At 59.2% G+C, this 24534-nt stretch overlaps 1 protein-coding gene across 6 annotated transcripts; it reads right to left on the reverse strand.

Moving 5' to 3' along the window:
• Positions 1-3585: 3585 nt before the first annotated feature.
• Positions 3586-24174, reverse strand: NR4A1 (nuclear receptor subfamily 4 group A member 1). Of its 6 annotated transcripts, none has more exons than XM_057703874.1 (10): positions 24040-24174; positions 20063-20182; positions 18687-18787; positions 18036-18273; positions 7666-8543; positions 6748-6877; positions 6340-6491; positions 5808-6010; positions 5543-5721; positions 3586-4390 (listed from the first exon to the last, which is right to left on the reverse strand). In XM_057703874.1, exons 5-10 carry the CDS (start codon positions 8539-8541, stop codon positions 4134-4136), a joined length of 1797 nt encoding a protein of 598 aa, XP_057559857.1. In that variant the 5' UTR covers positions 8542-8543; positions 18036-18273; positions 18687-18787; positions 20063-20182; positions 24040-24174; the 3' UTR covers positions 3586-4133. The 6 variants fall into 6 exon arrangements, with proteins under 6 accessions (XP_057559857.1, XP_057559859.1, XP_057559861.1 ...); XM_057703876.1 differs by lacking the exon at positions 24040-24174 and adding an exon at positions 21392-21430; XM_057703878.1 differs by lacking the exons at positions 18036-18273; positions 18687-18787.
• Positions 24175-24534: the final 360 nt, after the last annotated feature.

Below are 24534 nucleotides of genomic sequence, written 5' to 3' on the forward strand. Positions count from 1 at the left end.
GCGCAGCAGGAGGCAAAGGGGAACCAGGGTGGTGGGCAGGATGGCCGCAGCACGGGCCTAGGGGTGGGGGGCGGGGGGCAGACGCCAAGGCCAGAGCCTCCAGGGCCCCAGAGCCCTCAGGCAGCTCTGAATCCAGCTGGGGACCCTGGAATGTGCCTCCTGCCCTCAGAATGTCTCTGGCTGGGTGGGGAAGGAGATGTTGAGGGGGTGGAGGTGGGTTTCCTCAGCTTTGCACCCTTTCCTGCCCTTCCCACGGCGGGTTGGGCACTTCCAAGCCCCACCAGGCAGCCTAGGCCTTACCCAAACAGCCCCCAGCCTGGGGCCAGGGCAGGCCCGGCCGTGGCCTGAGCCTGAAGCAGGGAGGAGCAGAGGTCTGGGGCTCCAGGCAGCACAGGGCAGCTGCCGGCCGAGCTGTGGCTCCGCAAGGCTGGCCCACACAGGGCGGCAAGGTGGGTGGACAGAGGCTCAGCCCTTCAGCCTCATGTTCTGAGAAGGCCCAGCAGTCCTGGGGTCACTGCTAAAGTCTGGGGCTCGGCAGGGCTGGGGCTCATCTAGATGTAAGTTAAAACACCCTGGGAATCCCCAGGCCCAGCTCTCACGTGAGAGGACCCAGCACTGCCCTCAACCTGAACAGGCCCAACACAGCAGTCGCCTCATGGCCACGGAAGGACATCACCAGACCTGAGGACTGTCCAGCCACCACACAGCAGCCTGCCCCCTCTGACGAGCTCTCCCAGGCTGCCCTCTGCAGCCACAGAGCCGGCTACCACCGGGCCCAGCACAGGGACACAGAGCAACCACGTGGTACTCTACAGCTCAAGTACCACGTGGTTGCCGGCGACCTTCAGAAGCTTCTCTGCCTCCTTGAAGTCGACCCTCACCACCTCCCTCCATAACCATGTCCGGGTGCAGGGCCGTTTCCTCCATCCCAGGCCCCAGGGAAGGGCCATTAGCTCCTACTCAGACCCTAGAGTGCAGAGCTAGTCTGCCCCAGTCACCACGGCACCTCTGGACTGGGGAGGGGGCCAGGGCCTCTGGGCACAGGGCCCAGCGTGGGTGGGGTAGGGGGAGACAGGGAGGCAGGCTTCCTGGGTCTCCTGTGAGGACAAACGGCAGGCTTTGAGGCCTTGGAAAATCCCGCCTGGGATTCCAGGCCCTGCCGGCGTCACTGTCTTTTGACTACTGTCCCTGACGGAAACAGCCCAGCCCCCGGGCCGCAGGGACAGAGCGGCCATTGTGAGGTCCCACCAGGCTCAATGCCCCCTTGTTCGCCCTCCTGGCCCCTAGCACGACTCCGAGGCCAGTTCTTCCAGTTGCTGGTTGGAAAGAAAGGGCCTGCCTCCAGGCTCCAGCCCTTGGGCGGGGCAGGGTGGGGCAGGGCAGGGCTGGAGAAATCATCCCCCCCACCTGTACCCCAATCGCCAGCGTCCTGGAGAGGAGCCACCATCCATGGAGCTTCTTTCGTTTGCAAGGACAGGGAGACCTAGTGGTTAAGTAGTTACCCCACCCCCACCCCCTCCCCCCTGCCCCAGCTCAGCCACTTAGAAGTCAAGTGACCTTGGGAAAGTCATTTCCTTTCCTCTGAGACGAATTCTCCTCTTTGGTGAAAACAATTGCTATTATGTATTAGGTGCTTGCTACATGGCAGACACTGCTGGAAACACTGTATACAATCCCTCATAGCATCCTTATAGCAACTTTGTGAACAAGTACAACTAATTTCCCCACTTATAAATGAAAACAGGGAGGCATAGAAAGGTACAGTGACTTGCCCTATATTCCTCAGTTAGGAAGAGCGGGAGCCACGATTTCAAGGCAGGTAGTCTGATTCTGGAGTCTTTGCTCTTTCCCACTCTGCAGTGTTGCACGCTTTCCTCACAGGGTGGTATCAAGGGCTAGAAATAACAAGCGTCATATGAGAAGAACTTAGTGGGTGATGAAGCATCATATGTGGTAGCTACTATCATCACCATGGTGCCTAGATATCTACAGGGGCCACGATTCTCCACTGCCCCACCCCATTCCCCGACCCCGGCCCCTCCTCAGGCACCTTTGGCCTCCTCCAGGGGCCTGCCCTGTGCTCCACATCTGTCTTTGCCAAAGCATGACCCAAAGGGAGAGGGACTCAGTCCAGCCACAGCTGGTGGTGAATTTCCCAGCAAGCTCTGCTCCTAACCAGAGTACTGCCACCAGACTCACCACTACATGGAACAGAGGGGAAACCAAGGCTCCGTGAGGAAGACAGGCTTCTCAGAGAGCAGCACAGAGCTGGAGGCAGGGCTGAGAGCAGAAGCAAATCTCCCAACCACCCCACGCCCCAGCCCCGCCTTACCAGGTGCAGGCAGTGGCGCTGTGACAAAGCCTCACTCAGGGGCTCAGGGGTGGGGTGGGAGGGGTGCACCAGGGACGCACGCTTGGAAGGTCACACCCTGATGGAGATGGCAGTCATCATGCACAGGGCCCAGGACTCCCCAGCCCACCCCTGGTGGACCCTTTAGAAGACCTGGGACTGGACTGTCTTCACCGAACCTGAGTGAGGGCAGGTGGTTGGGGACTCCTTGGGGAACCTGCAGGCTGAGGCTGCAGCACCAGGTAAGGCCCTTGATTCTGTCCTACTGCCGAGCCTTACTTTGTTCAACTTCCAACCGGCAGGGACTGCCCTCACCCAGCCAGTTCCCGAGGGGTTTTGGAGGTGGAGGCTCAGGGGTCCTCAGCCAAGGGTCCTTCTGGGTCATGATGAGGCTGGAAGGGCACTGAGAGCGGGGAAGGGGACCCTGTGCGGTGGCCAGCTACCTTGGGCCTCAGGTTAGGGACAGGCTAGGTTCATGTTTCTCAGAAGCGTGGCCCCCAGACCTCCAGCCTCACAAGTACCTTGGTGCTGGGTACAAGTAGGGCTCCATGGGCCCCGCCCTGCATCAAATACGGGTCTCTGGGGTAGAGCCTAGGAATCTGCATTTTAAGCCAGCTAAGCATCTGATGGGCTTGGGGGTTGGAGAGCCTACGTGGGGGCATTTGGGCACAGGTAGGGTCCTCAGAACAACCTCCTTGTCCAGAGGGTGCTAGGCATATGGGGAGGAATACTGAACATGGCGATGGGAGAAAACCTGGATACGGAGTAACGATAGCTGCTGGCACCATCCTGGGCTGCCCCCCACCCAGACGTGTGCCGAGCACCACGCCACACTCTCGCAGTCCCAGTGGCCAGGTGAAGTGCGGAGTGCCTCTCTCCCTGTGTCGCAGATGTGGAAGCTCAGTCAGAGGCCATCGCCCCAGGTTGGGAACTTACAGCCACAGCGGGTGCTCTTATCCTTGGATGAATCAGCCTCCAGTGCGGGCCCCATCCAGGAGCCAGGCCTCTTTGCCAGAGGCTTTCTCCGTGTCAGAAACTAGCCTCCGTGCTTTGCACGACAACTCCATGAGGCAGGTGCCATCATCTTCTCCTTTTACAGAGGAGTAAACTGAGCCTGTAAGCTCAGGTTGGTAACATCCAAGATTTACGGGAGCCACCCGTCTCTTATGCCATTTTGGGGGTGGGTGGTATGGGGGAGGGTGCCAGAGATAGACAGGATCCCAGCTTCAGCTACATGTCTATTTTTTATTCAATATATTAAATATATTAATCAGAAAAGTCACATACTATAAATCCAGGAAAATACACAAATATAAATGTCAGAGTCTGTCATTCGTCTTCCTCCTAGAGTGAGTCTATGTACACGTGGAAGGCGGGCGGGAGGAGAGCACGCAGGAGGAGGCGGGTGGGAACCCATCCCTCCCTCCCAACCCCCACTCCCACCTCAACCTCTTCCTTCCTGTATTTACAGCAGCATTTGGCTTATTTACAGCGTGGCGGTGTGTGTGTTAAAAACGGTTTATCTTACAAAAACATGAAGACCAGGGCTGGGCTGGGGGGTAAGACAAATAGTAAGGGTCACCCCTGTGGATGCATCCCCCTCCCCCAGGGCCTGAGCTCCCTGCCGACCTCCCAGAGCAGGTGGTGGGAGGCGCCGCCAGTCTGCAGCTTGGGCCCAGGCCGGGGGGCGCGGAGCTCCAGGGGTCCGTGGGCCGTGGGCTAAAGGCACGTGGGGTGGCGTCCGAGCGTGCACACGGGGTGCACGCGTGTTCCCGGGCCGGGGTCAGAAGGGCAGCGTGTCCATGAAGATCTTGTCCACGATGGGCGGAGGGGGCACCAAGTCCTCCAGCTTGAGGTAGAAGATGCGCTGCAGGCCCTGGGTGCACAGGGTCCGCAGCTCGGGCAGCTTGCCCAGGAGGCGCGACAGGCAGCTGGCCGGCTGGGGCTCGCCCGCCTCGGCTGACACGTGCTCCTTCAGGCAGCTGGCAATGCGGTTCTGCAGCTCCTCTACCCTCCGGGGCTCCTGCAGCCCGTGCCGGTCTGAGGGGAAGATGCGGGATTAGCGGCACAGCTGAGGACCAGACGCCCCTCTCCCCCCCCCCCCACCCCCGCAGACCTGGCCCCTCCCAGGTCTCTGGAAGGGCGGCCACTGACCAACCCCCCACACCCCTCTGCACTTTGCAAAAGCACAGGAGCACCGTCAGAGGCCCAGCAAGGCAGCAACACTCACTATGCTCATCTTCCAAGTGACAGAGTGAGACCCAGAGAGGTTAAATGACTTGCCTAAGGTCACAAAAAGGAAATAAAACCCCAAGCACGTTTTCTGACTAGGCCAGTGCTGCTTTTTGGTTTTTGGGTTTTTTTCCCCCAGACTGTTAGTGAGAAACCCTAGGTTTGAGCAGCAGCGTTTCAGAGGTCACCTCCAAGGAAAGGAGGTCTCAAAACCCACCGTTCTCTCTGCAGCCTAGAGTGCCTTGGATTTTGTCCTACCGTTTTTTGGTCCTTATGTAGCCTTGTGAAATTTAAGTTTAAAAAAATTAAGTAAAAAAGAGATGGGGCAATAAAATTAATATGAAGAAAGGAAAAAAGGAAAAAAAAAAAGAGATGGGGGCAGATACTGGTGCTTTAAAAAATAAACAAAAAAGAGACCTGAAAGCCTTCACATTTAATGCCAAAAACTCCATCCTCCGTGATTATATTTACGTAAAGTGTACAACAGGCACAGCTGATCTGTGCCGTTAGCAGTCAGGGTGGCGGCTACCCTTGGGGGAGCTGATGACCAGAAGGGGGCAAAGCAGGGGTTCTGGAGTCCTGGTCATGTCTGTTTCTTGATCTAGGTGCTATTTCGGTGCGTGTGCTTCGTTTGTGAAAATCTGCTGTATGCAACGTGATTCAGTAAAATTTCTAAAACAAACCCAAACTCTAGGCCATACGTGACACCTACACAGTGAGGATCTCGCGTCGTCGGGGATAATTCACAGGCTGGCTTGGTCTGCAGTCAGCCACAGCTGGGCCTGAACCCTGCCCTGCCGCCTGCCAGCTGTGTTGCCCTGAGCCATGTTTGCCCCTCTCTGCACCTAGTCACCCTCGCTCCACGGTGTGGGGGCCCAGGAAGCGCCAGACGCCAGCCCATCCGGAGCCAGGCCCTCAAGCCCTCCCCACCTCCCCAGGCCCGTGGAACCAGCCACCCACCTGTAATGAGGACGAGCGCAGAGAGGCAGGCAAAGGCAGGGATGTCAACCACCAAGCTGTGCAGGGAGCGAGAGAAGGCCAGGATGCTGTCGATCCAGTCCCCGAAGCCGCGGGCACACTGCAGCCGGTGCAGCACCAGGCCTGAGCAGAAGATGAGCTTCCCCTCGGCCGGCTTAGACCTGGCGGGCGGGGTTGCAGACAGCCGTCAGGGGGGCTCAAGGGCAGGGCAGCAGGGCGAGGGCTGAGCAGACAGAAGGAAGCTCACCGGTAGGCCAGGCGGAGGATGAAGAGCTCCAGGAAGGCGGACTCAAGCAGCAAGTCCTGGTCCCCGGGGCACAACTCGGCAAAGCCGGGGATCTTCTCAGCCCACTTGCGGATAACCTCCAGGGAACCCGAGAGCAGCTCGTAGAACTGCTGCACGTCCCCGGCGTCCTCCTTCCCGAAGTGGGGCAGCACCAGCTCCTGGAACTAGGAGGCGGGCCGGTGGGGTCAGACCCCAGGAAAAGGCCCGCGTCGAGCCCACCACGTACCGCCATGTCGTGCCCTCAGATGCCAGATCCCGGGGGTGAGAGTGGAGTCGAGAGTCCACCCACGCTTGCTTGCCAACTCTCGCATATTAACCCGGGGCCACGGCTGCTGGAAGGAGCAGTTTTTCTAACTGGCCACCACCCAAAAGGGTATATTTTTCCACCTGGTCAGCCTACAGGGACCTCCTCTCTTTTCCGTCTGTGGAACTGGGGGCTGAGGGCGGCTTTCCCAACGCGTGGGAAAGCGCTGAATGTGTGCAATGGCCTCACCTTGGAGTAGTCCAGTTTGGAAGTGCTGGGCCCTGAGTCCAGGTGCGCCCGGACCAGGGAGGTGAGGAGATTGGCAGGGGAGGCATCCGGGGGCTGCTTGGGCTTTGAAGGCAGCCGACCCCGCCGCCCCTTCAGGCTGTCTGTCCGGACAACTGCAGAGAAATGGGCAGGAGTGAGGAAGGGGGAAAGGGACCCAGGGAAGGGACTCGCAGCCCAAGCTGTGCACACCCATGCTGGGCAGGGCCCCTGGGACCCAGGGGACCCTGCGGGGACCTCCCCCACCACAAGGCAGGCAGGTGGACCCGAGGTGGGGGAGGCCCAGGCGTGCCCTCCCCTGCGGCCCCCCAGGACAGATGGCAGGGGGACTCTGCCTGCCCCTGTCCCGCTGGGCCTGTGCCAGCCACCCACCTTCCTTCACCATGCCCACAGCCAGGCACTTCTGGAAGCGGCAGAACTGGCAGCGGTTTCGCCGCCTCTTATCCACAGGGCAGTCCTTGTTAGCCAGGCAGATGTACTTGGCATTTTTCTGCACTGTGCGCTGGGAAGGGGAGGCAACACGGAACAGGCTGTCAGAGTGTGCGGTGGGGGTGGGGAGCGCTCAGGGGAGGGGACCGTCCAGATCCTACTGCCATCACAGACAAAAGCGCTCTCTGTTCACAGCTATTTTTCTAACATTTGGGTGGCAGGGGAGGGAGAGATGGATGGGTGGGGGGAGGAAGAAAAAAGTCTTGGGGACATTGCGGGAGGGTTTAGCCTCACCCTCAGGACACAAGATCAGGGGCTTGGGGCTCCCCAACAGCCCAGACACCGGGACTTCTCAACATGCCTGTGTCCACCTGCCCCTTCCCTGGGGCAGAAATGGGAGGCTGAGGAGGGGCTGGGGCTGGGGCTGGGAAGCGAAGCAGGCACCCAGCACTGGGACAAACACACAGCCTGTTCCCAAGTCCACCCCCAGCCCTCAAGTACCAAGCCCTCGTCTCAGATCCTTTCATCTTGTGCCAGGAACACGAGTGCCTGGGGCACCCCTCTTCCCACCAGGACCTTGAGTGGGGGGAGGCCAGGCAGAGGAAAACCACAGGCTTTCCCTCCTGGGTACCCCTGCAGCCCGCACCCTCTGCCCAGCTCTCAGCCCTCCCGCCATCTCTACAGCCCCAGTCCCAGCTCCCTGCTCCCAGGACAGCGGCCTGACTGGCAGGCCTGCCCTCTTCCTAAAGAGCAGAACTTGTTGGGAGGAGAACCCAAGGGAAGCTACCACAGACCCCGCTGGGGTGAGAGAGCAGCCAGTCCCACCTCTCATAAAGAGCTACACCCAGGGCAGCCCCGTACCTTGAAGAAGCCCTTGCAGCCCTCGCAGGTGCGGACGCCATAATGCTGGCACGAGGCGTTGTCCCCACACACAGCACAACGGCCCTCACTTCCACCCGGAGCCCCACTCCGGGCCTTGGCTGAGGTCACGGGCGCATCCAGCATCCCCGAGCCATCAAGGTGTGGGGAAGTGGGTACCAGGCCTGGGAACGCTGTTGCCATGGAATAGCTCTCTCCCTCCCCCAGCTGGTGGGCGGCCTGCGAGGGGAACAGCTTCAGGGGGCTTTGGGTCAGGCTGGGACTGGGGCCGGTGGGAGGGCTGAAGGAAAAGAAGGTTGGCGGCTGGGGGGGCCCAGAAGCCTTGGGCAGCTGTTCTGTCCATGCCCGCAGGCCTTCATAAGTCTGGCTGGGCGAGAAGGGGCCGAAGGAGCCGTCCCAGGGAGAGAGCTGGGGCGGCTGGAAACTGGGCGTGGACGGTGACGGGGCTGAGCAGGGACTGCCATAGTAGTCAGAGCCACTGGAGGACAGGGTCTCATCTAGCGGGCCACTCAAGGTGCCAGGATAGCAGCCGTACACCTGGAAGTCCTCGAACTTGAAGGAAGCTGAGGCTGGGGAGGTGGCCGACGATGAGGATGTGGAGGAGGCCGAGGAGGAGGCCGAGGAGCACGGCTGGGCTGTTCCCGGCAGCTGGTAGAGGAAGGTGTCAAACTCCCCTGTGTAGCCGTCCATGAAGGTGCTGAAGCTGGGCAAGGCCGTGGGGACAGCAGGGGCCGCCTCGGGGCTGGCCAGGTCCATGGTGGGCTTGCTGAGCTCAGGGGTCAGGGGGTCGCTGGCCAGGTGGTCACGGGGTCCTGGGCTTGGTGCTGGTGTCCCATATTGGGCTTGGATACAGGGCATCTCTGGAGAGGGAAGAGACCAAAGTGGGGGGAGGGGGGAGTCAGTAAGAGAAGCCTGAAGCCTGACCTCTAAGTATAGGTCCCTGAGCAGCCAGGTGGCAGGAATCCCAGCCAGACATGGGACACTGAGGCGTCAGGGCCGTGGCCCACCACGGAACCCAGGAATCCTGGCTCCCGGCCAGAGCGCCATCTCCACCTCCATGTCACAAAGCCCCTGGGCAATGGCCCAGCAAGAGTGGGCTCAAGTCGGAAGGCCAGCCACACCCCAGGCAGCCTGGGAACCCTACAGAAGGCATCTAGCCAGCATTTCTCTGCTGGAACAGGGGAAAGCTGTGTTCCTCCAGCCCCCTGCCCCTCCCTCACGGGGCAAGGCACGGGCGGGGGCTGGGAGAAGGCTGGGTGGGAGAGGCAGCCAGGCAAAGCCTGAGCCCAGTCCCGGGAGCAGATAGGTTGTTCCTCCAACCTGGCACCTCTGGGAATATTCCCAGGCAAGGCCCAGCCTCTCCAAACCCCCCTCTCTTCCTCCCCCCACAGTGCCTGGGCTGAAGGACACCCTGCAAATGCAAGAGGAGCTGGGAGTGAAGGCCCAGCTGCCTACAAAAGCGGCCTAAGCAGCAATAAGCCTGTCTCCCCACCCCCACCCTACATACTGAGCAAAGACTGCAGATCCCACGCGCACCCCAGTCCTGCCATCTGGGGATGGGCACCCACTCTACACTGCCTGGGATGCTCCCAGAAGCAACGAGGAAGGGAGCCCGGCCTCCTTACCCAGTTCCCAGCTCCCCAAGGGATCAGGGAGCCTGGCTCCAGACCTTTAAAGGCCATATGCTGGAGGGGGGAGCATGAAGGAGAAAGCAGCCCCTGGACCATCCTGAAGAGGAATTTCTCTACTACCCTCAAAGCATTTCCCTCTATTATTTTTATGAGAGAACTCAGAGTCCAGCAGAAGACTTGAGGTGGCTATGCAGGGAAGGGAAGGGAAGGAGCCTGCCGGCGGGTGATGGAAGCCTGGGTCCCTCCACGATAGAGTTCTGTGCCCTGAAGAACCCAGGAGCTCAGGCAAAGGGGGCTACACCCCACCAATCCTGAGGAGCCTGAAGGAGCAGAGAGAGCATCATTCAGGGGGATCCTTAAGTTTGTAGATGAGCCAAAAAGTAACACAGGGGAGACTCTGGGACAGTTCCCATCCTACCTCCTTGCTTGGGGAGGGGGGCGGGTCTCCGTGACCCTGGCCTCATCAGTCAGGGAGGGAGGCTGGGTAAGAACGCAGGCTGAAACACAGAGTGCCGTAATCAAGGGGGACGGCAGGAGGGGCAAAGGCGGGCATCACCTCCTGGCCAAGAGCCCAGGGAGTCCTCTGGTTCTAGCCTTTCTTCCACCTCCTTGGGCCCTGGACAGGGCAGCTCCATCCCTGGCCCGACACTCCCACAACCAACCCAGACAACAGAGCCCCTAGAAACTCTGGCCCCACCCACTCAGGGGCACCCATCCATAGGCACAGAGCACCTGCACGAGAGAAGGGTGGCCACGTCTGCCTGTGCGACAGCCCAGCAGGGACCGGGCTGGCGTGGAGGAAGAGAGGCAGCAGCTACGCAGGGCTGGGCTGGGCGTTCCAGCCGTATTCAAATCCCGTCTCTCCACTTGGACATCCCACATCCGGATCAACCCCCACCAAACTACCCCCACTCCTGCCTTCATGCAGGTACTTCATGACACAAGATACAGACCTACATCTACCCTTTGGCAGGGGCACAAGGAGAAGGAAGAGGCGGGGTTGAAGGAGGGAGCAAGGAGAATCCGGCTTCAGGCAGGTCCTGGCAACAATGTGGTTTGCACCTGTTGTGCTAAACAAGCCTCAGGCTGCACCCTACCTGTATGATCCAACAGAGACTGGGGGTGGGGGGTATCCTCTAGGTGGTACCACACCAGAGACTGCAACACTAGCAACTCCTATCAAGGATCCCGAAGGACCAACGTTTCCACACGTACACCCCTTCTCTCTCCCCCTCCCTCCCTCTCTCTCTCTCTCTCTCTCTCTCTCTCTCACACACACACACACACACACACACACACACACACACACACAGATCCAAGCTACAGTGAAAACAATCTTCCCTATGCTTCCAGAGACCCTGCTCCTGCCGGTAAGAAGACTCCATTCCAACACACAGCAGCAGCCCCTGCACAGTTCTGCCAATGCGCCAGTGCTGGCCATTAGCTTCAACAATCCAGACCTCTTCTAAGATAGTTCAGGCTGAAACTTCCAGCTGGGGATCACGACAAACTAATCCACAGCTTCTAAAGTATTAAGAAAGCAACTGATGGCATGAGGAGAGAGCTGACAAGATGGGAAGAAGGAGACCCCTTCCAAAATTCAATCCTGGTAGGAGTCAAACAGATCCCAGCAGCCCAAGCTCTGTGCACCTTCCCGCCACCGCCCCCCACCCCACCGCTGTGCTGAGAACCCCATCGGCAACGAAGTCCCGGGTGCCTGGTGCCCACTAAAGAACCCTGGGAGACTGAACTCTAGCCAGTCTCCTACTGAACAAGTCTCCACTGCCGGCGCCAACCTAACCTTCTGTGGCTTGCACCTTACAGACATCCCCCCTACACACACACAGCACACAGTAGGCTCCAGTCCGATCTGGGTCCTCATCCCGTTCCAACCGCTAAACCCCAAGGCCAGAGCTGCACCCTATACCCGCCTCCTTCATGCTGACCCTAAAACATCTTTTCTGCCCGCGCGAACACCCATCTACTTCATGCAACACCCGCCCCCGCTAAAAAAAACCAAAACAGAGCCGCGCTGAGATGCACGCTTCCCGGGGTGGGGGGGGGGTGTGTGTGGGGGGTGCACCTACCCGGCTGGCTCCTGCTCCCTCTGCCCAGGACCGGCGCCCCAAGTCGCCGCCTGGCCCCGCGTGCGCTCCCGCGATCCTGCACACTCCCCCAACTTTCGCAGCCTCCACCACTGGGACTCCCGGCCGCGCCGGACCCTGCTCTTAAGCGCTCCGTGACGCACGGGGAGGGGCGGGGGCGCCACTGACGCACGCGGCCCGGCGAGCTTTGGCCATACAAGGGCGCGGGGGGCGGCGCGGTTCCGGCGGGAGGCGGCCAGGGGGAGGCGCGGGGACGGGGAGCCCGAGGGGGCGGGGCGAGAGGGGGGGCCTGGAATGTCTGCGCGCGTGACGCACGCGGGGTTCCATTGACGCAGGGAGCGCGGATTGTTTGATCTATAAATAGTCCCCTCGCGCCCGCCGCGCCGCCTAAAAATAGCAGCCGCTTGAGGACTCGAGAGGCTCCCCGGCCCGGCCGCAGGACCCGGCCCCGGGCCCCTGGGGCCGAAACAACCGGCCCCACGGCCGGAGCCCAAGAAGAGGGCGCTCCAGCGCTGCAGCCGCGAGGCTTCCCCGGACGAGGATCTCCGCACCCTCGGGCTGCTCCTGGAAGCCGCGACCGCGCCCCGCTCCTCCTCTGCACCCTCCCAGCCCTTCCTGCAGGCCCAGGGTGCCCAGTGCCCTGCTGGGCGACCCGGGCGGGCAACGCAGGGACGCACCCCGGGGAACCTGCGCCTCCACCTCGGCCCAAGGCGCCGCCGCTGCGCTTGACCCTTCTTCCCCAGCGGGGTCTCGGGCTGAGAGGTTGCCCAGGCACGTCAGACACCACACTGCCCGCCCCCGGCTTATTCCCTCCCCTCAATTTCTCACGCAAAGTACCTTCCGCAGGGCAGGGATTCGCCAAGCCCGAGACAGGCCAGTGGGCTGTGCTTCACAGCTGAAGTTGACTTCTCACCACTACCCTCCCCAGTCCCTGGCAGGCTGAGAGCACTCTAGCTGGGAAATTACCAAATTTCAGAACCGGGTGGAGCCTGAGAAATCTTTTCAAATTTGTGCCGACTCTTCCCCATTTTATAAATAAACAAGGCCAGAGAAAGAATGGCACTTACTCAAGGTCACACGGAAAGGTGGTGGCATACTGGGGTGGAACCTGACTACATCTCTGGGGGATCCCTTCACACCCACTGGTGTCCCGCGATCAGGAAGTTCTCACCCTCCCACCTCACCTCCAGCACCTGTGGACAGGGTGTCTCTCACCTGCGCCAGGAGCAGCCTGTCAGGCTGCACCAGGGCACAGGCCAGGTTGCAGCCACCTGCAGCCTTCCCGGGTCTAGCTGTCACCCCTCCGCCCCTCCCCCATTCTGCCCCAAGCCTGGGGAGCCCGCACCTGCTAGGTGAGAGACGAAGGAAGAAAGGCTAATATTTAGGAGAAGAGAGCCCCTCCCCCCACCCCCCCTCCCCTGTCAACACTGAGCTTGAGCCCAGGGACCCCACTCTGGCCTCCCCTGGTCACCCACCAGCACTTCCCTCTACCCTGGAGGCACTTCCTGCTCCTCACTTCCACTCTCACCTCCCTCTCAGGTTTCTCACACCCTGCTCTCCAGTCCCCACTTCTGCCCACTCAGAGGTCCCGCCAGCACCTCAAATGTCACTCGTCGCAGACAGAGCTTGCCGTCTCTGCACCCCCTGCCCGCCACTGTCTCTGCTCCTGATGCTTCACATGCTACTTTTCACTTTTCCTGAAATTCTGCTTTGGAACCTCTCCTGGATCCTCCATTCCTATCGCCAGCCACAGCCCATGCCTCACTGGTGCCTGAAGGCAGAAGACCTGCTGAGTGAGGCCAGCAACTTCCCCTTCTCCTTAACCCACACCATTAAGAAACTGCTCCTTCACCAGCCTGCCTCCTCTTTCCAAACCCTACTGTCCACCATGGATGGAGCAGTCCTCATGTAACACCAGTCTCACTCAGGGATCGGGTCAGAACCTAGCAGAGCTCCCCCACTGCAGCATACAGTCTCAACATGGACCTGTCTTTGGAGAGCTCTGGCCTTTGCTGAACCATCTTCCAAAGACCCTTCAAGGCCACCTGTGGGAAGGTGAAGTGTGGGCAGGATGTTTAGCCAAAGTTTTGTTTTTCTTTGCCTTGGGCTTTTGCATAAGATATTACTTGGAAAAAAAGGATTCCACAGCTTAAAACTGATTTGAAACCACTAATATAATTCACGTCCTCCCATTTTGCAGATTAGAACCCAAGGGCTCCTGGAAGAGCTGCCCCTTGCTCAGAACCACAAGCAAGTCTGGGCTGGTGAAACTAACCTAGCAGGGTGACGGGCTGGTGAAACTAACCCAGCAGGGTCACGGGCTGGTGTCTCCACCCCCCCCCCCCACCTCCAACCGCCCCCCCCCCCCAGCCCACCCCAGCAGGGCCTTCCTCAGAAAATAAAAACAATTCTAATATGTCAACAAAAGATGATTAGCCAGGCCAGTATTCTTCCCAGGCTAATGTTCTTCCCTCCAAAACTCACCCCACCCCATCCCCCACCCCCCAAAAAAGGTGTATTAGCTGCAGCCTTAATGTCTCTTTGAAAGCGGAGCCAGCCTTGAGCCCTAGCACCCCCTTTTTTCCCCACTACTTTCCATTTGTAAAAAGCAACATAGACCATCCCTACCCTTCCACAGGGAGGCCTACCCAGGAGCCCCAGGAAACTCAAGTGTGGGGAGGAGCTGTCCAGATTCCTCGCCGACATCTCCACGTCTCAGAATCTAGCCTCCAGATTTGTGCCTGCAGCCCAGGCCCTGCCTCCGCAGGAGGCTGCAGGTTGGGAGGCTGCAGTCTTGCTGCCCCAAAGACAGGGGGTGGGAGAGGCAACAGCAGCTGCCCCCTGGCCGTGCTTGTGGAGGCAGGTGATGCTGGGGGCTCGGAACACACTATACTCTGGAAATAAGTAAACGAGGAGAAAAAGGCAGAGTCCCTCTGTAGGAACAGTCAGGCAGCACCTCGCCTAAGAGAGGGGAGAAAGGTAAGAGGGGCGTGAGGACCTCAGGCTTCATCCCTGCTGGCCAGATGCCCTCCAGGGAGAGTGGCCTGGGGCTCTGAGGTGAAAAGGCATAACTGATGTAGACTTTGGGAGGCCTAGAGCATAAGCTGGTCCAAGGCTGGATGGAGACTCCAAGGGACCCCACTAAGTCCAGGCTTTAAGAGAAGGTCAGAAATAACAGCTTCTTGTGGGGGAGGTAAGGGGTGGAAAGGGACAGGTAATGATGGGAGGGGTATCCAGAAGTAGAGGTGATGCTGAGAAGGTAAGGCAGGGCCATAACACAGAAAGGGCAGGGAAAGGTGTCGTGTTGGAGACAAGAGACAGCTGCCTAAGGTCAGGCTCCCACAGGACAGCACAGCCCACCAATCTGCCCTCACCACCCTGCCCCAATATAAAGACCTTGGGCTAAACCTTCCCATCACCCCTTGGGCACATTGTTCCTCTTCCTTCTACTCTAATCCTACGGATCCTCTAAGACTTCAGCTCATGCCACCCTCCTGGACCAGCCTAACTCTTAATAATAAGTACCTTCTCACCAGAGGCTCTGGGGGAGAGTGGGGAATACCAACAAAGGCTCAGACCTCGGCTTAGGGCACTTCACATGGACTCTCCCACTTAACCCTCTCCCTAACCTTGTATGTTTGGAATTACCACCTATATTTTATAAATGAGAAGCTGGAGGCTTAGAGGCCAGGAATCAAACTCCCCTAACTCCCAGCTCTGTGCTGGACCCACTGCCCTTGACTCTGAACTCCAGAACTGTGGCTTCTGGCCCCATGAGCCTTGATTCTTACAAATGCACCACAGAGCCAGGTACACACGGCCTATAAACTAAAAACAGCAGTGCCTATGAGGGGGTCTTTGGGGGACTGGAAACATCCCAGTTCCTAGTCTGAACGATGGTCACCTAGGTGAGCTCACTATGGAAAAGTCATCAAACGATATACTCTTTAAGATTTCACATCTATGATTTGTATGCTTTTTCAAAAATATGTTATACTTTCAGAAACAAAAGTTTACTTACAAAATAGCCACGCCTAAAGGGGAGAGATTTATTCAAATGGATGCAGACGCCACTGGAATTTACTGAAGTCACAGACAACCAGTGGCTGTTTCTCATTATGTGTGTGTTCTAACACATACTCAAGGGCACAGCTACGGTTAGGAGAGGCTGTGGCATCTGACATGAGAAAGGGGTCTTCTTGTAATATGTTTTCTGAACCACTCAACTAGGGCCTGGCCCCTGTTCGTCAAATCTTATGCGGCCCGGGAACGTATGTGCTCAGATCATCCCTCCCCCGCAAAGCAAGTATGAACATGAGGGCAAGGCCCTGTCTCCCCCATCTTGGCAGGAGGCCCCTTCATGTATCCTCAACAGTAAGGAGCCCAGGGCAGGCCCCAAATGGGCAGTCAACGTGCTCTATCGTCCCCCAGCCAAGACGGTGGGTAAAGAGGAGATGGAGGAAGTGGAACTGCACAGCCCCTTTCCCACGCTGCACTCACCACCTCCCCCCCCACCACACACACACACACACACACACACACACACACACACACTCACACACTCACACACTCAGTCTGGCCCCTGCGCGCCTCCCGAGCAAAAGGCAGGAACTTGCCCTACTTTCACCAAGACCATCCCCACCCATGGGCCTCACACCCTTCCCTCGGGGTGGGCAGAGGGAATGAGCTTTGCCTCCTCCCCCTGAGAAGTGGCCCTGGGAGCTTCCCCTCCTTAGCCCCAGGACCTATCACCAGGCCTGACCCGGCCACTTCCTCTTCCTGCCCTGGCAGCAGGCAGGGGGATTTGTGCTGTGGGCAGGGAAGCTCTGCCCACTGCCCCCAGGGGCTTCCACGGACAGCTCTGGGAACTGGGGATGCAGGGTCAGGCCCGGGCCTGATCTCCTGGCCCTTGCCCAGGCCCTGCCACGACCACACGCGCTGTTACCTCCCGGGAAACAAGGACACTTGGGCAGGTCCACCCCCACCCTCCACTTCTCACCCCAGCCCCCAACAGAGGCAAAAGATAAGGAACTCTCGGAGGCATCTTTGACTAGGAGCCAACAAGCCTGGTGTGTGACCCGGGGCCAGTCCCGTGCCCTCTCCTCTCCGAGACCATTTCCTCATCTGCCCGATGCTGACAACATCACAAGTCCTGGTGCTGTTAGAATTCAAGTCACTCACAGAAAGGAGAAGCTCACAGTGAAATGGGAGCGTTGTCCGGGGACTGGGACACGAAGGGACCTGCAGCAGGAACCTGGGGCAGGCACAGAAAGGAGACACCAGGGCCCCCAGCTTGACGGGGGAGCCAGCACCCTCCTTCTTCAAGAAACAGAGATAAAGAGGACCCTCATCCCCACCTCTCCCTCTCCAGGGCTGTATGAAAGGAAATGAGAGTATGTCCAGAGAGATGGCTCCACCCAGTACCAGGAAAATTCCAGACTGTATGCAGCAAGTACTCAATTGATACTCTGAAGAAAGCTGGTTAATTAAGGAGGTCAGACCTCTCTCCATAGAGGTCATTTTCAGTCCAGTGATTTCTCAACCTCCAGCCCCCTCTCAGGCCAGAAGGAATCAGTGAACAGCATAAAGGAATAAGATCAGACTTAAGGAAGAACATCCAGATGGAGCTGGAAAACGCAGACAAGATCACAGAGTTCCTTTGGGAAAAGCTGGCCCACGCCTCATTTGTACCCTCCTCAAATCTCCTTCCGTGCCCCTCAGTCTGCTCAGCTCCTGGCCAGCTCCTCTCTCCCCCACCCTTGGAGGGTCTGCCACCACCTTGCAGAACATCGACAACCCACCAAATTCTCCTGCCCCTGCCCAAGGTCTCCACCCAGTTTCCTTGGGCAAAATTTCAAATTCCAAAATAAAAACCCTCTGATAAAGAGCCCCAGCCGGAAAGACTGAGGCATTTTCCTATTGTTAAAGTATTTTTAGTCACAGGCTCTGGATTCATTTAGAGACTCACGTTCAGAAAGGGAAAAAATTTTTTTCGAGAACCAAGAAGGAGCGCACACCGCCTCCCACGTAAGGAGCTCCGCTTATTCCACGCCGGCCCAAGCCCCTGGACCGGCTCCCGGGGAGCGTGTTTGTGGCAAGCTGGTTGGCCTCGCTCCCGTCCTGCTTCTCAGGCACCAAACCAGCCGAGAAGCCGGGCAAGGAGGGCAGGACAGGGGCTGAGGGCTCAGGGGTGTCAACCCACGGGTTCAGATCCCAAGTCCCAACCAGCTGGGGGACCAGGGACCCTACTCAGGGACCAGTGCTGAGGTACCTGACACCCACTCACTCCAGCATCCCTCCCCAGCCTGAGCAGACCCGTGCTTTATCCAGGCCGGGTCGCCAGGAGAGGAGGATGGAAGACCCTGTTGCAAATCTACGTGGAAGGAGAGATGGCATCACCTACGTCTACGTCTCCCGGTTCTCAACCACAAAGTGGTCCAAGTCCAACTCCCATCATCCGAGTGCCATCAAGCCTTTGCTCTCATTCCTCAGGAGGGTCGGCCATCCCAGCTTCCTCCTCTCGAGGCCAAAGAAACCACAATGTGGACAGTCACCATGGACAAAGAGCCAAACTGCCCAGCCCCTGTGCCTCAGTTTCCCCATTCCTCAGACTCACCAGCTTCCTCCACACGATCTGCTTTGATTCTCAGCGGTCCCGTACAAGGGAGAATCCAGGGGTTGGTTGGGGACCCCTCCCGGGGGCCTCAGGGAGCCCGGTGGAAAGAGACGCGACTGTCCACTCAGCCCGTCCTGCCGGCTGAGGCTGTGCACCGGCTGAGTGGGCCCAGGACGTGGCGCAGCCTCCCAGCCAGCAAGTCCTCGTCTGTTTAAATAGCTGAAACCAGAGCTGGCCCCTGGGGACAGGGGGAGCTGCCTTGGAGCCCTCTTGACTGAGGCCTGACTTTGGCCCAGGTCATCAAGAGCCCAAAATAGTCAGCTGACGGGAGCCCCGGCGTGAGCGTGACCCTGGGCCTGTGCCCGGGCCTGGCAGACAGGTGCCCACGTCACAAGACCAGCAGCTCGAGCGCTCATGGGCCCCCGCTGGCAGCCCCCCAGGGTGGCCTTGGCAGCGTATCGGGCATGGGAATTCCACCCAATCACCACCCTCACCCAGACAACGGACTGAACACAGGGCATTCTGCCCACAGGAGCCACCGCGTACCCAGAGGGAAGGCTGGGCGCTCGGGAGGCCGCGTCTGAGCTGAGGGTAGAGGTGGGGGCCGAGGGGAGGGAAAGACACCCGGCCGCTGCTGTCATCTTCACTCACGTGCTTCCCGAGTCCAGATCTCCGGCGGACCAGGGACACCTGCCTCTTCCACTTACAGTAACTCCTCTCCCTGCCGCAGCCCGGGGCTGGTGGCACAGCGCCTGTTGCCAGCGAGAAGCCAGGTGCTCACCCAGCCCAGCCCCCGGGACAGGAGGCCCTGCTTCCCAGGGCTTCCCCTCCGTCCTCCCATCCCAGCCACCTCTCTGCAACTCTGCGCACCCTGAACACCAGCTCCACATGAGGCAACCGTGTTTGGGGGCCCGAGGGGGGATACTGAGCCAGCTCCTGCTTCATCCGGGGATCTCTCAAGGCCTGAAGCGGGTGTTACTCAGAGACGACCCTTGGTTCTTGGCAAGGAAGGGAATCACAGGGTCCCTGTCCAGGGTGCCAAGCTAACTCCAGCTCTTTCAGGCAAACATGGTAACCCAGACTATGGTACCCTTGACCCCATCCCAGTGTCTCAAGTCCCCAGGGAAAGGCCTGGTGGAAATCCCATTCCCACATTCCACCCCTCACCCACAGATCAGCTTGTGTCTTCTCTGGAGGCATCTTCAGGCAAGGAAGCTGTGTCCTCCACCAGCTGACCAGGCCATCGGGCTTGCCCGCAATCCAAAAGACCCAGATTCTGAGCGTGGCTCTACATGTCCTCACTGTAGGACCTTGAAAAGTCCCTTTTCCCCTCTCTAACTCAGCTTCTTCATCCATAAGAAGAGGAGGGGAGCTAGATGGCCAAGGATTTCTCTGGCCAAGCCACAAGTCTGAGACTTTCCCCCTCAGGGATGTTGGGTGAATAGTGAAGGGTCTGTCCCTGCCCTTTGTCAGCAAGATCCTCCCCATTCACAGAGGCACCTCCTCACACCAAACCCCTCAGGACCTACAGGCCTACCACACGAGGGGGCAGTCCTCACCCTTTCAGGGAGGCATGGGGTGGTCCCAGCTTCCCTTCATGCACTCCCCTGGTGCAGTGCCTACATCCTAGGAACGAGCCAGCTTCCCATCCCCCGGTCTGCCCCACTATACTCCCAGCCTGGCCCTACGCTACCCAACCCCACCCCATCAGCTTCCTGGAACCAAGCACATGCTGCCCTGGGAGCAGCTGTCATCCCCCACAACCCCATGACACCCAGGCCCAGAGCCCCCCAGCCTGTCCTGCGAAGAAAGTCAGGATTCCCCCTCCCCCGCCCCCGCACTACCCCCACCACTGAAGACATCAGATCTCCCCATGCCAAGCAGCACCTCACCCACCACCTCTGCAGGGCTTCCCCCTCCACTCCCCAAACCACATCCGCTTCAGGCTGCTCCACACCCACTTAAGCCCCCCAACCACCTGCTCAGGGGCCCCAGGGGTGAACAAAGGGCAACAGCAGGGCACTTACCACTCTGGATGGACCAACAGACCTTGAACAACACTCAATCATCCCTTGGGCCTTCAGGGCCTGGCAGAAGGCGCTGACACCAGGGAGGGGCCGGGGCTGGCCTCTGTCCAAGGTGGAGGCCTGCGGGGGGGAGAGTCCGTGTGAGAGAGGAGAAACCAGCCGGCAGGGCCATTCCCTGGAGACAGCACAGCCAGAAAACACAGGAGTGGGAACAGAGACAGGACCCAGGCCATGAGGAGGGACCAGCCAGCCCGAGGACCTCCCCCAGCTGGGCGTCAGAGGCTGGGGGCCCACACCCCAAGCAAACAGCACTTGGGAACATGAGGTGTGGCCAGGCACTGCCAACAGTGTCTGGGGCACCTCAGGGCCCTGGAGACACAGCCCCTCACCCTCACGGCCCACTCCAGGGTTGGGGGGTGGGAACCTCAATCCAGCTTTCAGCTCCCTGATATGCATAAAAGGGCATGTTATAGGCAGAGAAAAAGGAGCTATTGTGAGGACAGAGCAGAACACCCCTCTCTCCTTTAAGGGGCTCCAACGTGGCCCCCAAAGCCTCAGAGGCCCCCACAGGGCACGGGCTCCATGCCCCCGTCTCTAGGCAGCCCAGCCTTCTAATCCGAGCAATAGGGACTCTCAGGAAATTGTCTGTGAAGGGATTCCAGTCACAAAACAGGAAGGCCCAGCTTGGGGCAGCGTGGTCAAGAGCACAGATGCTGCATCCCTGCTGCCTGGGTTCAAATCCCAGCTCCATCACTGGAAACCCTGGGCAAGTTACATAGCGTCTCTGGTACTCATCTGTGAAAATGAGAGTCTGTAACTGACATCTCTAAAATTAACAACCATATGGTTATCAGCAGGCTCAAAATGAGTCCATATGTATAAAGGACTTAAAGCAGTGCTGGACACACACAGGTGCTATCACTATGAGGAGAAACCGAATGAGAACACCTAAAAGCTCGCCCCAGACACTGGTTCCTATTCCAAGCCACTTCTGGGCACCTGGCCTCTACCTCCACAGCCACCTGTGTGTGCCACCCCTCCAGCCTCTTCAAGTCCTCCCCCCAAACCCGCTGCTGCCATAGCCTTCAGCCAGGGCAACCCACACCCCACTTCTCCCCTTCCCTTTCCTACTCTTACTCAGCGCTCTCCTTTCTTGACTGGGCCCCAAGGTGAGGACCAGCCAAGGCGTGATCTTCCCCGGGCATCAGGATGCCCTGCGTGCTGAGATGAGGTCTGGGAAAAGAGAAGGAGGTGCTTCCACAGTGGGAGGTAGAGGGAATGATGAGGGGGGCCCAGAGGGTAGGCGATGGGTTCCTTCACCCTCCTAACCTCTGTCCCAGGGTCCACAGGCGAAGGGGAGTTCCTCTGGCCCAGAGTCGCCAGGTTCTCCTTTTACAGAGCTACTAGCACCCCAATATCCCTGTGGGTATAATGAGGAGCAGGGCACGAAGGAGGGGAAGGCAGTCTACATCATCTGGAGGGACTCCAACCCCAAACAGAAGGCAAAACCAGGCTGCAAACCTGGCCCAGCCCACAGCTTCCCAGAATGACTGTCATCTTCCCATACCCCAGAAACAGTCTGCGGTCCTGCCCCAGCCCCCCGCCCCCACCAACCTTCTCTTTTCTCCCTTCCGGCCCCCAGCTGAGGACAAAGGGTAGGGAGGGCCAAACACCTCCAGCCACAGTCAGGCCCAACCTGAGTGCCCAGGTCTTCCCCACCTGTATCTGAGGACAGCGGTCAGAGTCAAGGATGCAGCTGGTGCCCAGAAAGTGATAACATCTTACAGCAGGTATCTGATCCCATCTTCTGTCCCACATCAACACCCCCTCCTCAAGAGTCATTCCACGAGCATTTACTGAGGGCCTACTGTGAGCCAGACGGGGAGCCTCAAACAGTGGGAAATCCAAGAAGGAGCAAACCGAGATCCCTGGGCTCCAGGAGGTTACGGTGGGGGGATGACTCAAGGTCAATTACAATCAGCACCATGCAGAGGACAAATCAAGGGCTGAGTGGGCTTGGAGGAGGAGAAAGTGATTCCCCCCAAAAGGGACTGGGAGCCTCAGGCCAGACTTCAGTACCCAGCTCCTGCTCCCCCTTCTCCCTGTGCTCCAGCTTCACGGGCTTCATTTCCCCAGAGTCTCTGCATTGGCTGTTCCCTCTGCCGGGAAAGTCACTGCCTGCGATGTCCATGTGGCTCGCTCCTTCTCATCAATCAGGTTTCCACTCCCGTTTCACCTCCCACCCCACCATCTTAACCTATTTTTATTATCTCTATAGGACTAATGCTATTCATTTGTTTACAATCTGTCTCAATCGCTGCCGAGTTCAGTCTCTAAACCTGAGCTCAGTACTCATAGGTGCTCAGTAAGTATCTGTGGAATGAGGGAGAGGGGCACTCACACATGCCTGCATCAGAACCGGTTTAGAAGAAGGGTCAGCCAGTCACTTGGAAGGGGGTGGGGAAGACACTGCAGGTAAGCTGTCCCTTCCATGTCCGGGCAGACCCAAAGGCTGAGGGTTCTTTCCTATGTTGAGTCACAACTGAATTAAGGGCCCCTAGCCCCATATCTCAGCCTTGCATGGGCCAACCTGAAACCTCCTTCTCCTCCCTCCTATCAAGTATGCGAGTCTTATCTTATCTAAACTCCTTGTAACAGGACATGAATCACAGACCCTCTGCAGCCCTGGTGGCTTCCAGATGGCATAAACTCTGCATTGGCCAACGTCCCCACCCAGAAATGGGCATATTACTACTATCAACAATAACAACAGCAGCTGTTTGTTGAACACCTTGTGCTAAATACATCACAAAGCACTTCACACCATGTTCGCATTTTAGCCTCACAATACTATGAAGAAGGGATTATTGTTGTTATGAACATTTTAACAAGGAGGAAACGAAGGCACAGAAATGTTAAGCAACCTGCCCAAGGTCACACAGCTAGGAAGTGACAAAGCTAGGATTAGAACCCAGGGAGCCCAACCAGGGAGCCCAAGGCCAGGCATCCCTCTTCCCTCCTTGGGCCTGCTTAGTGGGCACAGTGCAGTATGACAGCCAACACCAGAGAGCGAGTGGCAAGCTCTGGGCCTAGGTTGCCAGGGTGAACTTCTCAGCTAATTTTCTTAACTCCGGCACAGGCCTCCACATTTATAATCAGTCACATTCATCCTGTTAGGATTGGTCCATCCTTCTGCCTAGCTGCCATCACCTGGAATCTTGGCTTTCTTGTACTAGACACTTGTCATTGTTATTTTTCTCAGCTCTAGGTCACTACAGAGTCGGCTGACTTCCCTTTCAAGTCTTCATCCAAGTCACTTGGAGTGGGTCTAGGACCAAGCCTGAAGCCACCACTGAAGCCTCCCACCTAGCTGTTATCAGCCCCCTACTCCATCAGCACCCTTCGGGCATAACTGTTGTGAATTCACCTACCTCTGCCCAGCCTTCCTTTTCCCAGCACACCCCTAATACTAGCCCCCAACCCAAATTAACACTCCCCTGGAAACCACTGGAAGTGCCACCTCTGCAGCATTTCCAATCCCAGGTCCGCTCCTGACTCCACGAGACCCTCTCCAGGCTCGGTTTCTCGGCTCGGACCCCACGCAGGGGTTGCACCGGGCAACGCTGGTCCCTCCGGGCTCGGCGTCCTGGCAGCTGAGCTCCCGAAGTCCTGGAACCCGTTCCCCGCAGCCAGCGGGGCAATGGAAGGAATTTCTCCGGCCTGGCCACCTCCAGCGCCCCTCGCGGGCCAAACCCCACCCTTGGGCTGGGGCGAGAAAGCGTTGGCCGCCACACTCGGGGGCTGACTCGGATCCGGCCGGTTCCGCCGGGAATCCAGTCCCTGCCCCCACGCCCCCCACCCCGCCTCCAAGCGGGAATCCTGGCGCGGCCCCGGCACCCCGGCGCGCACCCGCGCAGCCCCCGCTCTTCCCAGGCCTCTCCCGGGGGCCCCCCGCGCCCCCTCCGCGACCCCCTCACCTGGCCCGGCATGCCCGGCTCGCCTCTGCACCCCCGCCTTCCGGGGCCGTGCCCCCGCCGGCTGGGAGCGGCTCGGCAGCGCAGGGCCGCCCATGGCCGGGCTGCCGGGGGTCGCGGGGGCCCCCACGGCGCCGCCGCCGCCGCCGCCGCCTCGCGCTCCTGCCGCCGCGGCCCCGCGCCCCCCGCCCCCCGGTTCCGGCCGCGGCCGCGCCCCCCGCCCCCGCAGCCCGCGGCCGCCCGCGCCGCCGTCCCAGCCCCGGGCGCGCCTCCCCCGGCGGGCGGGCGGGCGGGGACCGTGACGCGCGCCCATTGACGTCTCCGGAATCCCGGCGGCGCGGCCGACGCAGCCTCATCAATGGGGCTAAAAATAGCGGCGCCCGGAATAGCCGCGAGCGCCCCGCCCCGCGGGCCCCCGTCCCCAACCCTCGCCGCACACCCTGTTACATAATCCGCCCGGCTGTGGCCGGGGTAGGGGAGGTGTTTTTCAGGTGAGGC

The sequence above is a fragment of the Hippopotamus amphibius genome, chromosome 12 (genome assembly GCF_030028045.1).
Source record: "Hippopotamus amphibius kiboko isolate mHipAmp2 chromosome 12, mHipAmp2.hap2, whole genome shotgun sequence".
Lineage (NCBI taxonomy): Eukaryota > Metazoa > Chordata > Mammalia > Artiodactyla > Hippopotamidae > Hippopotamus > Hippopotamus amphibius.

What these genes read in the sequence shown, in the direction of transcription:
- NR4A1 (XM_057703878.1), bottom strand. Translation starts at nt 8,541, where the DNA reads ATGCCCTGTATCCAAGCCCAATATGGGACACCAGCACCAAGCCCAGGA. An exon ending in TGTGGGCATGGTGAAGGAAG is followed by an intron (nt 6,492 to 6,747) that starts GTGGGTGGCTGG and finishes ATTTCTCTGCAG; the next exon opens with TTGTCCGGACAGACAGCCTG. An exon ending in CCAAACTGGACTACTCCAAG is followed by an intron (nt 6,011 to 6,339) that starts GTGAGGCCATTG and finishes CCCGCCTCCTAG; the next exon opens with TTCCAGGAGCTGGTGCTGCC.